Below are 16,757 nucleotides of genomic sequence, written 5' to 3' on the forward strand. Positions count from 1 at the left end.
TTCGAAATTTATGTCGTTGCGAAGCTCTCGACGAATGGAGCGTGCTGGTGGCCTCGGTTTCCTCGTGGGATTCACGGTTTTCGAGAAATCTAGCCCAAAAGTCGAAATGGGCTAAAATCTTCCCGAGCAAAAATCGGACAATCCGCTCGATGGATTTCGGCGTTCTTGGTGTCTATGGAAAGCTCTCGCCGAGTAGATGATTTTGGACACAAGACCCGGTCCAATTGGTGGCCGGATCGGCCGGATTTGGCCGAGGAAGTCGAAGCGGCGCGGCGCGCGCAGGGGACGTTTCGCGCGGCGTTTTCCGGCCGTTTGGGCGGCGGCCGGCCGGCTGGCTGGGCTGGGCGGCGGCTAGGGGCGGAGAGGAGAGAGAAACGAGAGAGAAGAGAGGAGAGGGCGTCGCGCGCGGGAGGAAGAAAAAGAGAAGAGACCGGTCCGATTCGACCGGTCCGATCCGGTCCGGTTCGATTCGGCCGGTTCGATTCGAAATACAAAATTTTGAATTTTTACTCTGCCTCGGGACCGAAAACGAGGTCCAAAAATTCCGAAAAAATTTCGTAAAACTCAGAAAAATACGTAGACTCCAAATATATTTTTAGTTTTGCCACGTGGTCTTTAAATTAATTTTTAAAAATCATCAAAGTTTATATTTTCGGAAAATCGAACCCGATTTTTAAAATCCGAAAAATCTCAGAAAAATTCCAAAAATTCAAATAAAATTAAAATACCAAAAATACTCATAAATAATAAAATTTTGGGGTGTTACATAGCTCAAGTTTGATCAAGCTTCCATTGAGTTTTCTTTCCTCTCTCTCTCTCTGTCTATGTTTTTGGCTGCCCAAAGGTTAAAGATGCAGATTATTTATCAATTTTTTGTCTTCCTTATCCCTTTTAATGAGTTTAATAAATTGTAATTGGTAGGAGAAATTTAAATGACATCATATGATGTCATAATTAGCATTTTCTTTCATTTTATTTTCTTCTATTCTCTACTCATTTTCAATTTAATTTTTAACAATATTTATTCATATTTTATGTTATAATAATTATTTAATTAACTGGATAAGTCAGCCAAAAATCATCTCTAAAGAAGAAATGACCAAAATGCCCTTCGTTTGGCTTAACAGACTAAAATTGTCTGTACCGATTGAAAATTTTTTTTAAGCATTTTTTTGGCATTCTAATACCATAAAAATCTCAATGACTCTTCTCTGGAGTCCCAAAAATTATTTTATGAATTTTCTCTCAGGTCTAGGGCTTCTAGTTGCGAGAACCGCAACTTCCCACTGGGTTACCCATTGCAAGGGTACCGACTCATTTAACTTAGTTATATTTTATTTCAAAATTTTTTTCTAAATTTTTCTTATTATTGTTTGGGTTATTTATGACTCCTCACTCTAGTCTAAATATTTTTTTTCAGGCGTTCTAGCTGTCCATACTGACACCAGTCACTGAAACAGTATAATGTGCGAAATTGCGACAGTGAGGGTGTTACAATATATTTTTTAAATCATCCTTTTTAACTTTATTATAGTTTAAATTTCTGTTTTAGTTCTAAAATATATATATATTGGAGAAACAAAAGACACAATAAAATATAATAAAGAAATAAAAAAAAATCTTCTTAAGTAAAAGTTTATTGAATTTAGTTTTATTACATAAAAATAAAATATTTAAATATAAATGTTGTTTCTTACTAATATTAAAAAAAGTTATAACTTTATAACAAATAAAATATTTGTAATTGGATAGGATTAAGATTTTCTATCTATAGATATAAATACAATATTTTATTTAATTAAATAGTTAATTTTTAGTGATAATTTTATAATTATGTTAATCAAATAGTTGTTTTAATTGTAATTTTATATTTTACTATTATACATTTGTAAATATGAAAAATAATTTAAAAAATAAAGTAATATAAGTAGGATTTGGTATTTAATATTGTTTATTAATTTAATTGTAATAAATTAAATATTTGTTAATGAATTAATAATATTATATAATTAAAAATATATAATTATAATAAAACTTTTAGTATAAGTGTGATTATTATTAAAATAATATTAAAATTTTAATTTATATAATTTATAGTAATATTATGAATTAAAATTATTTATAAATTTAATAACGAATTAGTCTATCACTAAAAAATATTAGATATAAATTTGTATTGAATAGTTTATCATTAAAGTATTAGCGTTGATAATTAATGGTTAAAAATTATTACTGATGAATTTATACATAATTATTTATCATCATTGAAAATATTAAAGATGAATAAGGTGAATAAATTTAAAAAATTTAATTTTTTTTAATTTAACAAAAATGTTAAAGGGTTTTGTTTTACATTTTTTATAATAAAATTTTTAATTTTAACTATTTTAAATAAAAAATAATGGCTTCTTCTATAATTTTAAATTATACTATAATTTTTTATAATTAAAATTGAATAATTATTTAGAAAAATATTTATTTACAATATAATAATAGATTAACACTATTATTACAAATAAATTAATAAAACATATTAAAAAAACTAGAGTATAATAAATTTTAAATATATTTTATAATGATTTATTTGTTATTAATTATGATATATATATATATATATATATATATATATATATATATATATTTAATTGAAAACATTATTTAATTGAAAACATTATTTTTTTTATTTTATAAGTTGTGATTGCATTTTCATGTTTTTTTTCGTGTTTTTCATGAAAAATAAAAAATATTTTTTTAGATAAATAAATATTTTTTACAAGTAAACATACCTAAATTTCTTCCTACAACTGGCTCCATCTCTCTTTCACCAACACTAACAGTTCAGACTCCTTTATAGATTACCAATTCGGCTAATGTTGGTGCTTCATTTTTCTTCTCCGATGTTGATCATTCTTCTGAACTGCATAAGGTTTTTCTTACAGATTTCTGATCAAGAAGTAGTGGAGGGCGAGGAGAAATGAAGATTAATTGGGATGATAATATGGAAAAATTGTTAAAAAAAAATCTTAATTTTTGACAATTTTTATAATTATATTCTATTTTTTTTAACAATTTTACCTTTTTTTGGGAAACTCAATTTAATTCTATCCTATCATTAAAATTAATTGTTAAACTTAACAGTAACGTTACATCATAATATCTAATAATAATAATAATATTTTCATTTTAAACTAATGCACTTAAAAAATAATAATAAATAAATTATATATGATTGAGTTAACAATAAATATGTGATATTATTCATTGGTGATCAGTTCTGATGGCTTAGTAGTAAGTCTTGGAAGTTAGAGGTGTCCAACTCCAGTTTGACTCCCACACTAATATTGATGACTTAATATTATTTCCGCTTACAGTAAATGGATGAATCGATTATAGATAATCCATTTTTACCACTCTTTATGACTCACTATAGTTCGGTGGTAGATTCCTTATGGGGTTGATCATGGGCTAAAATCGTTTAATCAGAGAGCTCATTTTTTTATAGTAAAAAAAAAAAAAAACAAAGGTTAGTGTCTTGTTATTTGCTCCATAACAGGGAATTTATACTGAGATTATGGTGAATCCATTATTCTCCCGCGCAAGAGGGGAAAAGATGTGTGAATTTATTATTATTATTATTATTATTAAAGAAAGTAAAGTATTACGTAAAAATTGAAATTAAATTAAAAAAGTTTCAAAAATATTAATAAAAAATTCATATATTTAGTTGATAAAATTAGTTTCTTTTATATTTTTTTTACATAAATTCAAATATAATGGTATTAAAATAATTTTATATAAATAATTATAAAATAGAGATAGAGATCTATTAAAATTCATTAAAAAATATTTATATAAATAAAATATTTTTCTATTTTTATAAATAATATGAATTTTTATAAAATTTTATTTTAAATTATATTATAATAATATTTTAATAAGTAAAATTTAAATATAAGTAAAATTAAGCATTTTAAATTTAAATAAACTTTAAAATTACATAAATAATAAAATTTTAAATTAAAAAAAATTAGATTTACATAAATTTTAAAATTAAATTAAATAATAAAAATATAATTATAAATATTATAAATAATAAATTATAATTTAGACAAAATTGATATTCCTCTTCATATATTTATGTATTATATAAATAAAAGTTAATAATTAAATTAAATTTGATTAAAATCGAAATCTAACTAAAATTTAAATTCAACTCAAATTGAAAAACTTTAAAGGTCAATTATAATTTTCTAGACTTTGAATCAGAACCACTGCAATCTTAATTTAAGGATTAATCATGATTAAAAAATCAATAAGCCTTTCATTTCAAATATTATTAATAAATATTAACTTCATAGTATGAAATTGATTATTTTTATTAATATGGTAAATTAAATTTAATTAAGTTTGCAAATTAAAAATATATCATTTTATTAGTTAATTAATTTGTCTAATTTTTTAAATTTTAATTAATATTAATTAATTAAGATGTTAAGTGTTTGGTAAAATTATATTTTGATATGTGAAATGACTAATAAGGGTATATATCATATAATTTATTTTATTATTTAAATAAATATAAAATTATAAATTTATTACATTATATTTAATATATAATTATTAAATTAATATATTATATTATTTAAATAAATATATAATTATTAATCTTTTATATTATATCATTTATTTTATTATTGAAATAAAAAAATAATTATTTTTTAAGATAATTAAATAATTTTAAAAATATAAATAAAATAATAAAATAATTATTATTGTTAATAGAAAAATTTATAATTAATTTTAAGTTTTTAGATATAAATAAATATTTTATATTTTATGTCATTAATAAAAAATATTTTATCAAAAAATGTTAAAATTTAAAATGAAAAAATAAAAATATTAATAATATTAATTTTCTAGTTAAATAAAAAAGGATAATATGGTCAAAATAAAAAATAAATCAAAGTCTAATTAATTTATTCTTAATGCCTAATGGGAAAAGCACTGACACGCTCTGACTCTGACAACTAGGTTGTCGACATGGAAAATGTTATTGTAATATTTCTTTTACTATTTTCAGCGGAGACCAGGAAATTCGGAAGCAATATAAATAAAAATCCTTCAGCTTTCAGCAGTTGGTGGTAGCGTGGAGTCTACAAAAATAAAAGAGGAAAGGTCCCTGGCGGTCCCACCGAAACACAATCTCACAGTTGCTTTAGGAAACCAACGCCTTAGGTTAATCGGCTTCTGTGAACGTGACCGCATAGTAGCAGAACTCCACCCGTTCTTTGCTTTCGCGCAGTCTTGCCTGGGCAACTGTCCACTAGTCCGTTCTCATTCCCTCCTCTGAAGTTATCTCTCACAAATCAAATTCTTCTCCCTCACTCTCTCTCTCTTCCAAAATCAAATCCCCTATTTCTCTTTTTATTTGACCACCAAATTAAGATGCTTTACTGGAAATTCAAGGTGAACATCTGCTTCTTTCCTTTTGGCTTTCTGTTTGTTTGATGAGTTTGGAGGACTCGCACGCAGAGTCTTAGGTCTTAAGTTTTCTCTTTCTTCTTTACTCTAAATCTTTCTTATTATTATTCTTTTATGATTTTTATACCAAGAAAATATGGACTGCCTTGTAAGGTAGAATAGGAAATCAAGAAGCTGTACTCCTCTTCTTTCCGTCCTTTCTGGCTAAAATTACTTGGGTTTTTGTCTTTTTTTTTTTTTTTTTTTTTTCACAGGCCCCCAATGAATGTGTTTTTTTCACCTCATTTTTTTTTTTATTTAATTTCTTTTTCTTTTTATTTATTATTATTATTTTTAATTATTTGTGCCGACTTCTGTGTTCAAAACAGTGAGCTTATTCTTTCTGTTCTGAAATGGGGTTGAGTTTGGTATCAACGGTGGTGAGATGGGGATTGAAATCGGGAACTGATGCAGCCCCTGTTGATTCTATAACTTTGTTTGTGGCACTCCTTTGTGCTTGTATTCTTATCGGTCATCTTCTTGAGAAGAATAGATGGATGAATGAGTCAATTACGGCCCTTTTCATTGTGAGTTGCTCTGATTACTGTACATACTGTTGGTTTTAAATTGATAATAAAATTCAATTTATTGCTGTAATTGTGAAGTTGTTAGTTGAATAATTAGTTTGGGATTGTGGAAGGCATTAGATTGATTATCTGGCTGTTTCATCACAGGGCCTCTGTACTGGGTTTATTATCCTGCTAACCACTAAAGGAAGAAGCTCTCACCTTTTTCTATTCAATGAAGAGCTTTTCTTTATATACGTTCTTCCACCTATCATATTTAATGCTGGGTAAGTTATATGTGTTATGCATTTCTCTCTCTCTCTCCTCCCACTTTGTTATCCCATTGCCATTTGGCCAATATCTCAAAAAGTATGATGCATCTTTTTTTATATATTTTGAGGTTTAGAGAGTGTCCGCTGCCTATTTGTATAGTTCATTTATATCCTGTCCCCCATTTTTTCATCTAGACTTGCCAATGTGTTGAATCTTAAATTCAGCATGATGCTGAAGTTATAATCAGATGAGCCTTCTCAGGTATCCTTGTTAAGTCTTATACTTCTCTGCTTTGCCAACAATTTTTGGTGCCTATCATGCAAGACACTCGCCTTTGGTGGGCAGGTGTGTTATGTTAATAATTGAAAAGCAAACTTGCCCACAATAGAGTCACAATTTGAAAGCAACAATTAAATTTTTTTCCTGGAGTTCTTTTTCAACACCTTTTGAAGGTATATATGGGTTGTGGAATTGCTCAAATGTGATTAGTCATAAGTTGTTCCAAAATATAGTTTGTGGTTATATTATATATCTCTTGTTTTTCTTTTCTATCTGTCTCTCTCCATCTGTTTATAGGATGTGTGTCATGCCTATAGACATGTATGTAACAGGTTCCAGGTAAAAAAGAAGCAGTTTTTTCGAAACTTTATGACGATCATATTATTTGGAGCTGTTGGGACTTTAATATCCTTCATCATCATATCATTGGGTATGTTCCAAAACTCTCTGTTGATTTTTTATTTTATTTTGCTTATCATGGCTCTCACTTCTCAACTGTTGCTTTAGGTTCAATGCAGTTATTCAAGAAATTAAATATTGATTTCTTGGACACAATGGATTATCTGGGTACTCTTTCTCTCTCTCTTCTCTGAAAAATTACATGCATTCACTGGGTATGAGTTTATAACTAGGAAATATTACGCATGCTATGTCATCGTGAACCCATCCAAATGGGGTATGAATTTTTTTTTTCTCCTTTGTCAAATACTTTTGTATTACATTATTTACTGCCTCATTTTTATCCTGTGTTTTTGGCAGGTATCATCGCTAAAAGCAATATCTTAATGAACCATTAAGTGCAATTAAAACAAAACATTGCTTTATACAGTTCTTTCTTTTGATATGTTGTTATTTGTCTTTTTACTTTCCTTTTTTTAGCACTGGGAGCAATATTTTCAGCCACAGATTCTGTTTGCACCTTGCAGGTATGAATACTTTCAAGGCTTTCTTCCTATTCTATGTATGAAAATAGAAGAAAAAAAAACCATAATATACTTTGCTGAGTTTTATGCTTGATGTGGCAGGTGCTCAATCAGGAAGAAACACCTTTGCTTTATAGTCTAGTCTTTGGGGAAGGTGTGGTAAATGATGCCACCTCTGTCGTGCTTTTCAATGCAATTCAACGATTTGACCTCTCCCACATTACCTCAAGCATTGCCATGCAGCTGTTTGGCAGTTTCGTATATTTATTTGCTACAAGCACGTTGCTTGGGGTGGCAGTGAGTTCCTCTCTCTCACTCTCTCTCTCTCTTGCTTATGTTCAATGTTTGTAGCTTGTCAACATCTCTTCTTTAGATCAAATAAGAATTTTCAGTTGAAGTAATCTATATGATCATAATACATGTTGTTTTATATTAAGGTTCTGGAATACACCAATGCATATGCTAGACACATTTAAGAACTAATGTATCTTATAACATTTTGTTTGTACTTTCAGGTTGGATTAGTAAGTGCTTATATCATAAAGAAGTTGTACTTTGGCAGGTATATTAAGCGATAATAATTATTTTTCCTCAATTTGTCGTTTAGTTATGGAGATGAATTCAATCTCTAGATGTAGATAAATTTTTCAATAGTTTTATTTCTGGGGCTTGGCTACCTAGGAATTGTAGCCCTCCTCATTCTTAATCTTTAAACTTTTCTACATTGTTTGATTTTGAAAGTAAGTGCAAGTATGAATGTTTTGAAATATTTTACTTCTGTGATCTATTTGTTATTTTTCCACGAGTCAAGAATTGTGTATTATGATATTAAATTGTGGCATAAATTTGGCTTTTTTTTTGTATGTTTTAGAAAATTGTCTGGTATGGCCAAGTAATTATATACTATGAGTGTCTCTTTTTTTTTTTAATTTGGAAACTAAATGAGCTAAATTAATCGCAATTTTAGGCACTCTACTGATCGTGAAGTTGCTCTGATGATTCTCATGGCTTATCTTTCATATATTATGTCTGAAGTAAGATTTTTATTGACTTGCTAACCGCCTCTATGAATTCTCTTTTTTTTTTCTTAAACATAATGTTTAAGTTTAGATATCAGCTTACTTTCTGCTCTAATGGTGGTGTTGTGCAACTTATTTGTCATCCAGTTGTTCAATTTAAGTGCGATTCTCACCGTGTTCTTCTGTGGGATTGTCATGTCGCACTACACCTGGCATAATGTGACTGAAAGTTCAAGAGTCACTACCAAGTAATTCAAATCTTTGAAACAGTTCCTCAGTAAATTGAGATTGATTAGGTTCATATTGTCAAGCTCTTCCCTATTGTGGGTCACTTATGGCATGTTAGTAAAACTCATGTGTTATCTATTTATTTCTGCAGACACGCATTTGCAACATTGTCATTTATTGCAGAAATTTTCATCTTCCTATATGTTGGTATGGATGCCTTGGACATTGAGAAGTGGAAATTTGTGAGCAAGAGGTAATCCTAGAAGTCCTACACAAGTATAGTTCCTTCGAGTCTCTTGTTTTGATATGTTTTCCATTTTTGTTACTGTCCTTGTTTTTTAACATTATTGGATTAGCATTGTTTTCTGCTAAATAATTTTAGATCTGCAAATAACATGTATTGACACCATACTTGATTTTCACAGTCCTGGCAAATCAGTTGGTGCCAGTTCAATACTTCTTGGGCTAGTGTTGGTTGGAAGAGCTGCTTTTATATTTCCTTTGTCCTTTATATCCAATTTGACAAGGAAGTCTCAAAGTGACAAAATTGGATTAAAGCAGCAGGTAGGCATTTATTTCCTTATATGCTTAGTTTTCATCCCTATGAATGGCAAATGAGTTGTTAATTTTACTCAAACAGGTTGTAATATGGTGGGCTGGGCTTATGCGAGGAGCTGTATCTATGGCACTTGCTTATAATCAGGTAAATTCTGGAGAAAGGTTTACAAGTCTAGGGTATCTTCGGTTTAAGTAATTATAGGATGACCAGTCCAAAGTTGGCCGAGCCAACCACTTCATTTCATTCCTTTTATTGTGGGGGAATGCTGTTGTTTGATTCTAATACGGAAATGAATGTAAAAGGCTGAGGGAGTTCTCTCTCCCTCATTTAATATGTTTGGTTATGCTGGGTTTCTGCATCTAGATTTTGCAGTGCTTTCCTCTGCTGCATATAAAAATGTTATTTTCACTTTATATTACAATGCAAACTTTTAATTAAATGATACAAAGGGATATTAACTGATTTGATATGGCATTTTTATTTGTTCAATTTTGTATAATGATGTCCATGCAGTTCACCAACTCAGGGCATACTCAATTGCCAGGAAATGCCATCATGATAACCAGCACCATTTCAGTTGTTCTTTTCAGTACTGTGGTAAGTGACTTCATCAACTATATTTGTTTACAATGATGTGCTCATCTTAATTATATTCATATTTATTTTGAGTGTAAATCAGATTCTTCTGGCTTCGGTAATATAAACTGACTATACAGACCTGGGGCAATCATCTAGTAGCTTGATATAGCAGTTTAATTGTGAAGTATTATTTGGATGGTTGAGGTTCTTTGCTAGTTTTGTGTTGTAATCCTCTGAATGCTACAACAGTAGCAGTAATAGGTGTCATCAGAGTTTCTGTGTGGCATTGCTCATTGTTAGTTGACTGTCCCAATCGCAGGGGATGGCATTCCTTCATAAGTCCCATCAATAGAGCGCTTCATATATCAGAAGCCCACTGATGGTTGATATTGGATTTTTAGCTTGTCCTCAGGTTGCGCTGGGGAGAATGACAAACGTTATTGTTTGTCTTTTGCAGGTATTTGGATTAGCAACCAAGAATCTCATAAGGGTATTATTGCCAAAGACACACTCGAGCAATGCAGTAATTTCTGAGTTAGCAGATTTAGTTGATTCAAAGTCTCTTGCTTTACCACTTCTTGGTGACGGGAAAGATAGAGAATCGGAAGTGGGTGGTGATAAAATTCCCCGTCCAACAAGTCTACGCATGCTTCTGTCGACCCCTACGCGTACTGTTCATTACTACTGGCGGAAATTTGATGATGCAATCATGCGTCCGGTGTTCGGCGGACGAGGATTTACTCCATATATTCCTGGCTCACCAGATCTTCGTTGATAGTAACAAAGAAGGATAAGAAGAAGAAACAACACTGTAAAAAAATTCAAAATCGGTGTAAGATTAAAGGTATAATGCTTGCACATTTCATCCATTCCTCTGGGATTTGCTTAATAAGGAGGACAACAATTTGTGGGTGATAGTTATATATGATTATACGCCTCTTAGTTTTTCTCTCTTTTTATTTTATTTATTTATTTATTTTAAAAAAAGAACTCTTAGGATTTTTTATTTCTAAAATTTACAAAAATGAAATGAAACGGGTAAATGTAGTTGATACTTTTTATTTTTTATTTTTACTTTTATTTTACAATCCTTAGGCGACGACTCATAACTATTTAAGTTGCAGCTCATTAGCTGGTTAAATAGATCATTTAACAACATTATTTTATTATTATTATTATTATTATTGTTATTATTATTATTATTTCACAATCATGAAATAACTTTATTAGTGTTATTATATTAAAATTTATCAATTTATAATAAATAATTTTTAATTAATTTAAAATTAAAATTAATTATTATTGATAATAATAATAAGTGACTATGAATATTATAAATTTTATTTATATAAAAATTAATTTTATAAAATTTTTAATATAAAAATATAATTAATATAAGCTTGACTTCATATGAAAATGATTAAATTTAATAATTATTTGATAATATATATATATATAATAAATTAAAATATAAATATTGAATCTAGTATTAATTTTTTTCCCAAGAATTTAATGATAGATAATCTCATGTGAACTCAAATTTCTGATAGTCGTACCCTTAATATAAATATTTGATTTAAAATTAGAGAGTATTTATTTTCATAATTCAATATGATTAAAAAAAAAGAGACTAAAACATTCTTAAATATTAGTTATTTACAAATAAAGTAAAAAAAAAATATAGCAATCTGATTTAAATTTTTTTCCATATTTTATTTTTTATTATACTTAATACTAATTTTAAAAGATAGTAATATTTTGAAAACATTTAATCAAATTAAAAAAAAAAACTTTGCAACTCATAAATGAATAAAAATTTTGCACTTTTATTCTTGATAAATTAATAATTTTAAAATAAATTAAACCTTTTATTTAAATTACCATAATTTATTAAATGACTTACTAATATTAATAAAAATATAATTATTCGTAGGCAAATAATTTTTATAATAATTTAAAAAAAATTATAAAAAACATTAAATCAATGAAAATTTTAAATATTTAAATGAATATGCATAATTGGTTCAAGAAATTGACGTATTCATCTTAATTTTTCGTATGTATATAAGTTGATATAGATATGCTTTATAAAATTTGAACATAAAATGGTACATATCAATTTAAAAATTACTTTTAAAAGATTATAATATGCAAACTTTTTTATTTTTTAAAAAAATAGAAGAGAAATTACTTAAAGGAGAAAATTATTATATAATTTTAAAAAATTTAAATAATAGAGAAAATTATTATTTTTATTTTGTTCTTTGATGCGTCTAAAAATAGAAATAAGAGAAAATATAGGGTATAAGGTATTAATATAGAAAGCTATTTTAAATTAATTTAAATATATTTTTATTTATAAAAAAATTTAATTAAGATGTAGAAATAGATTTTCCTTAAAATTATTATAATCTATATTAGAAAAGTAATTAATGATATTATTGTATGTTTATGCAAATGGGCGCGCTGGCAACAAGTTTCCAGAAATTTTGGCGAAATAGGAAAGCAAGCCAGAGAAGGGAGGTGATGTGGCATTGACCCACATTTCGACCGTTGGTCTTAGGGATTTTTTTTGTCCAGCGGGACGCTCCGCTGAATCGATTGAGAGCCATGGACCCAGCCGAACTCTGCTTTCCTAAACGTGCCAATTTCCTCTTGCCAATATTCAAAGGATATGGAAACTCCAACAAATTATACTAATTTTATTTAATTTAATTTAAAAACACTCTCTCTATCACACCCTCTCTTTGTTTCTACACTGCACGATAGCTAGCATCAGATTCAAGCACGCAGAGAGAGGCTCCGTTGTCGTCAGAAACGAAGATCACTCTGGTAGCTTCCAATTCGCTCTTCTATATATATGGTGATGAAACTTCTTCTAGATTCAAATACGGGTTCTCTTTTTCTTCCCTAATTTGCTGCGGATTGTTTTTCTTATCCTTCTCAATTTTGGTAAACCTTCTTCAGTTCAGGCAGGTGATTTGGAGTTGTTTTGAAAATTGAACTTTCCCTCTGTGGTTAAGTGGATACAATGACTATACTAACCCCGATATTTTATCCTGATTCTCCTGCGGGAAATGACTAAATCTGTCCTTTTGCACCCTTTTTGTCTCTACGAATAAGACAATAACACCAAGCGGCAAGCGGTAACGTTCGTCGTTGTGGAATGTGTAGGTTTGCGGCGGATTTGTATTCTGTTCTATGCGGCTTTGTTTTTTGATTTTGAGCTGTGTTCTTTCGAAAGAGGAGAGTAATCAAGGGAAGACATAGAAGATGGTGGAGATGATAAACAAGGATACTTCGCACTGGTGGTGGTTTGAGAGTCACCAAAGCTCCAACCGCTCTCCGTGGCTACAATCCACTCTTTGCGGTGAAAGGCTTTTCTAATCCATATCTCTCTCTCTCTCTTTTTATTTTCTTTTTATTTTTTATATATGTGGTTCTCGTTTTCGTTTGGGTTTTCTTGCATTTCATTCGCGAAGAGATGGGATACTTCTTGATTCTTGAACCTTTGGAAATTGGGACTATGCGTGTGATTTGAAGATCCCAAAGTTTTGAATTGTTTCTTTACTCAACTCTTTTTTTTTCTTTAAATAAAAATAATCCTTTCTTTTCAGTGAAATTCTAGCGAGAATTTGACTTACATGTGATTAACTAGTAAAGAATACCTTTTTGGGGGTAGAAGACTTCTAGCAAAAATTGGATTTCAACATCCAAAATCGTAGTTTATGGCTGCACCTTCATGAACACTTTGAGAAATTACAGTCGTGAAAAAAAATTAGGAATCGAGTATTATGCAGAAAGTTTATTATTAGGGAGAAATTCCAAGATATTTTCTTTTGGCCCGTTTTTTTTCTTTTCCTTGGTTCCTTTTGTTGGGTAACAACGAAAGAGGAAAAGAACTTTATTTTCAGAGTTACCATTTGACTGGCTGAGTAATTATCATTAATGTTAAGATCATTGCATAAATTGTGAGAGGAAAAAAAGAGAGCAGATATTGAAGGGGTCCACAGACATTATACAGTATGTAATGAGAAAGGAAAGCAATGGCAATTGAGACCAGAATTAAATTGACATGGAGAGCCACAAGTTCATTACTCTCAATGGTTAATATCTTATTGCTTGGCACTACTTCTGAGGATTATCTATGGCTATGATTTGATGATTATGAGTGAACTTTTAGTGTGAGTTAGAATGCTGGTACTATGGCCTAGTGGTCCTTAAGGTGGAGGGCACTGGAAGACACCAACTGTTGTCTTCTTTCTGTATAAATTTACTTTTCTGAATGGCATCTGAAGATTCATTCATTATTTTCAAGCTTCTAAAAGCTCTCGTTATAATATACGGGACCCATTTGTATTTAGTTAATTGTAAAGCAACCTTTCTCAAGCATAAAAATATAGACTATGAGGACTCTGAAAGTTGGTAGTTCACCATGAACTCTTTTTAAATTCCTTTATTCCTTTGCCAGCATGGACCATTTTGATAAATAAACAATGCTGCTTTTTCTTTCATTTATTTTTTTTTTAACTTTTTCTTTTTTGCTGAATCGACCTGGGACGTTGATAGTTGCATAAAACTAGATAAGAATTTTCTTCGGCATGATACTTGATGTAGTTATGAGTAAATTAGTTACTCATCTGTGCATTTCACATTGCAAAATTGCAAGATACAAATGGCAACTTGTGGGATTTGATTTGATCATGCATTTTTCACTTTTCCAGATATTATATCTCTTATAATCTATTGTTCTCTGAAATTTATTAATTTACTGAATAATTTGTAACTTTCCATTTCTGATTAAATGATTGGTTTTTGGCAATTAAATTTTAAAAATTTCAGAGGTAGACAGGAAGACAAAGGCAATGCTGAAATTGATAGAGGAAGATGCAGATTCGTTTGCCCAGCGTGCAGAGATGTATTATAAGAAACGGCCTGAGCTCATTAGCATGGTTGAAGATTTTTACAGGACACATCGATCATTAGCTGAGCAATATGATCTACTTAAATCTGACTCTGGAAATCGCCTAACAACAATCAAATATCAACGGCAGAAGTTAACGGGTGGGATGAATAAAATCTATGACAGCCATTCTGATTCTGAAACGTACTCTGCTGAGTCTGAAGTTGAAGATCCTGGACAGGAAGAGGAAACTGAATTTGAAGAAGAAATGGGAGAAGTTGAGGAGCCTGAACAGAAAATAGAAACTGGTGAAGTTGAAGTTTCAGGTTCAGTCTGTAATGATGAGGTGATGAAGATGCAGGACGAAATAGAAATACTCAAAGAAGAGAACAGAATTCAGAGTGAACAACTTCTGCAGAAAGATGAAGAGAAGAGAGAGGTTATAAGGCAACTCAGTTTGGCTATAGAAGTGCTTAAGCTGGAAAATGTGCAGCTCAGGAAGCATGTAGCTAAAGGCTCCCCCAAGAAAACGAGCCCTTTATGTTGGAGAAGTTGAAGGAGGTATTTTCAGGGAAGCTTTTCAATGGCTTTTCAAAATCTCGTGGGAGTGTACCAGCTCCCTAGGTAAAGGTTGGAGCCAACAAGTAGCTTGTAGATACAGTTCATATCTAGAAAGAGAATGTAAATCACAATTTTATTTCAGCTCAAACTTAGGAAGTAAACATACAGTACAGTGTCTGTTGAGGAAGTAATGTAGGATTAAAGTTTAGCATGCCAAATTTCTAATTTTTGCCAATACTACTAGTATGCAATATAATCAGAGATAACCTAATTCAGTGTGCCATTGTCTCATTTTGTATATCCAAGATGAGGAGAAAAGAGAATAAGTGGTTCCATTCTTCTATAAAGTTCTCTCTAGTGAAGATACCGAGTATTCATTTTTACAAGGAATTAGAACCAGCAGCTTACCAGAAAACCGTCAGCCACTAATGGAATCATAGTTTAGATGAAGATCAGTAATGTGTAAGCTCAACATGTCTAGTAGAAGCAGATCCATAAATGGTTGCTCAATCTGTAAGAATGGAATAAAATAAGCAGTGTATAAAACAGAGAATTTATAGTTTTAGCATGTAAAGTTTTGTTCTGTAATGTTGAAAACTTTCAGCTGATTGTTTGTCCTCTCAAGGACACTGAAATATAAGAATTGAGAGTGCTACTTTATTTATTAAATATTTTTTGTAGACACTGTCCTATCACAAAGTTACAACCATGCCACGCACTTCCTTACTTACCAAACATCACAGTATGGCACACTATACACTACAGAAATAAATCAACAAAAAATAAAAGAGGAAGTGGAACCACCAGCAACAATAATGGAGCTGCCACCAACAGTACCTCACAAAGCAGAAAGCTGCACCAAGCAAAACACCAGCAAACCAAGAAAGTAGAGAGCTAGATTTAGAGTTGCTAATGAACTCAGAGAAGTAGCAGAAGAAGCTGGTAAAGACCCAGATGGTGACACAGCAAACACAGGCCCCGGAGCTGGATCAATGAGATCTGGATTTGGAGGGCTTCGGCTTGAAGGAATGGTGGGAAGTGATGACTCAGCTGGAGAAGGTACCCCAGCTCCAGTGGTAGGAAACACAGGCTCAATGTCTGGTGATAAATTTGGAGGAGAGGATAAGGGAGCTTCAGGCAAGAGTGCAGGAGCTGCTGATATAGTAGAGAATTGTACATGTACTTGAGATGTAAAAGCTGGTGAAATAAAATAGGCCACGAAAACCATGAAAGTTGCCAAGAATGACCAAAAGGAAGCCATTAATGATAAGGAAATCAATTCACCTGTTGTGAACTTCAATAAATGTGCGCAGAGAGAGAGAGAGAGGTACTATGGAAAAATTTTGAGGAGATTCGTGATTAAGGCTTAAAGGGTCTCTGGTGAGTAGTGGTGGGGACTCAGGGCCA

General features: G+C 30.4%; 3 protein-coding genes across 7 annotated transcripts; 2 read left to right on the plus strand and 1 right to left on the minus strand.

Annotated features, from left to right (window-relative positions):
- The first annotated feature begins 5,204 nt into the window (after window positions 1-5,204).
- LOC110643408 (sodium/hydrogen exchanger 2) lies at window positions 5,205-10,842 on the plus strand. Of its 2 annotated transcripts, none has more exons than XM_021795782.2 (15): window positions 5,205-5,466; window positions 5,850-6,047; window positions 6,195-6,313; window positions 6,911-7,008; window positions 7,086-7,145; window positions 7,458-7,504; window positions 7,604-7,798; window positions 8,017-8,063; window positions 8,469-8,535; window positions 8,668-8,768; window positions 8,900-9,001; window positions 9,174-9,312; window positions 9,389-9,451; window positions 9,821-9,904; window positions 10,344-10,842. In XM_021795782.2, the coding sequence occupies exons 2-15, from the start codon at window positions 5,874-5,876 to the stop codon at window positions 10,659-10,661; spliced, it is 1,614 nt and encodes a 537-aa protein (XP_021651474.2). In that variant the 5' UTR covers window positions 5,205-5,466; window positions 5,850-5,873; the 3' UTR covers window positions 10,662-10,842. The 2 variants fall into 2 exon arrangements, with proteins under 2 accessions (XP_021651474.2, XP_021651481.2); XM_021795789.2 differs by having other exon boundaries at window positions 5,222-5,540.
- A 1,656-nt stretch (window positions 10,843-12,498) lies between these two features.
- Window positions 12,499-15,568, plus strand: LOC110650059 (protein NETWORKED 3A). Of its 3 annotated transcripts, none has more exons than XM_021804852.2 (3): window positions 12,499-12,749; window positions 13,061-13,256; window positions 14,729-15,568. In XM_021804852.2, exons 2-3 carry the CDS (start codon window positions 13,160-13,162, stop codon window positions 15,343-15,345), a joined length of 714 nt encoding a protein of 237 aa, XP_021660544.2. In that variant the 5' UTR covers window positions 12,499-12,749; window positions 13,061-13,159; the 3' UTR covers window positions 15,346-15,568. The 3 variants fall into 3 exon arrangements, with proteins under 3 accessions (XP_021660544.2, XP_021660545.2, XP_021660542.2); XM_021804853.2 differs by having other exon boundaries at window positions 12,499-12,718; XM_021804850.2 differs by having other exon boundaries at window positions 12,499-13,256.
- LOC110650060 (classical arabinogalactan protein 26) lies at window positions 14,808-16,739 on the minus strand. Of its 2 annotated transcripts, XR_009151139.1 has the most exons (3): window positions 16,188-16,739; window positions 15,759-15,861; window positions 14,808-15,457 (listed from the first exon to the last, which is right to left on the minus strand). XR_009151139.1 is itself a non-coding variant. In XM_021804854.2 (2 exons), exon 1 carries the CDS (start codon window positions 16,609-16,611, stop codon window positions 16,189-16,191), a length of 423 nt encoding a protein of 140 aa, XP_021660546.1. In that variant the 5' UTR covers window positions 16,612-16,739; the 3' UTR covers window positions 15,455-15,861; window position 16,188. The 2 variants fall into 2 exon arrangements, 1 of the variants encoding a protein (XP_021660546.1); XM_021804854.2 differs by having other exon boundaries at window positions 15,455-15,861.
- Between the last annotated feature and the right edge of the window lie 18 nt (window positions 16,740-16,757).

Source organism: Hevea brasiliensis, chromosome 9 (genome assembly GCF_030052815.1).
Source record: "Hevea brasiliensis isolate MT/VB/25A 57/8 chromosome 9, ASM3005281v1, whole genome shotgun sequence".
NCBI classification, from domain to species: domain Eukaryota; kingdom Viridiplantae; phylum Streptophyta; class Magnoliopsida; order Malpighiales; family Euphorbiaceae; genus Hevea; species Hevea brasiliensis.

What these genes read in the sequence shown, in the direction of transcription:
- LOC110643408 (XM_021795782.2), top strand. Translation starts at nt 5,874, where the DNA reads ATGGGGTTGAGTTTGGTATCAACGGTGGTGAGATGGGGATTGAAATCG. An exon ending in TGGAAATTTGTGAGCAAGAG is followed by an intron (nt 9,002 to 9,173) that starts GTAATCCTAGAA and finishes TGATTTTCACAG; the next exon opens with TCCTGGCAAATCAGTTGGTG. An exon ending in TGGCACTTGCTTATAATCAG is followed by an intron (nt 9,452 to 9,820) that starts GTAAATTCTGGA and finishes ATGTCCATGCAG; the next exon opens with TTCACCAACTCAGGGCATAC.
- LOC110650059 (XM_021804850.2), top strand. Translation starts at nt 13,160, where the DNA reads ATGGTGGAGATGATAAACAAGGATACTTCGCACTGGTGGTGGTTTGAG. An exon ending in GCTACAATCCACTCTTTGCG is followed by an intron (nt 13,257 to 14,728) that starts GTGAAAGGCTTT and finishes TAAAAATTTCAG; the next exon opens with AGGTAGACAGGAAGACAAAG.
- LOC110650060 (XM_021804854.2), bottom strand. Translation starts at nt 16,611, where the DNA reads ATGGCTTCCTTTTGGTCATTCTTGGCAACTTTCATGGTTTTCGTGGCC.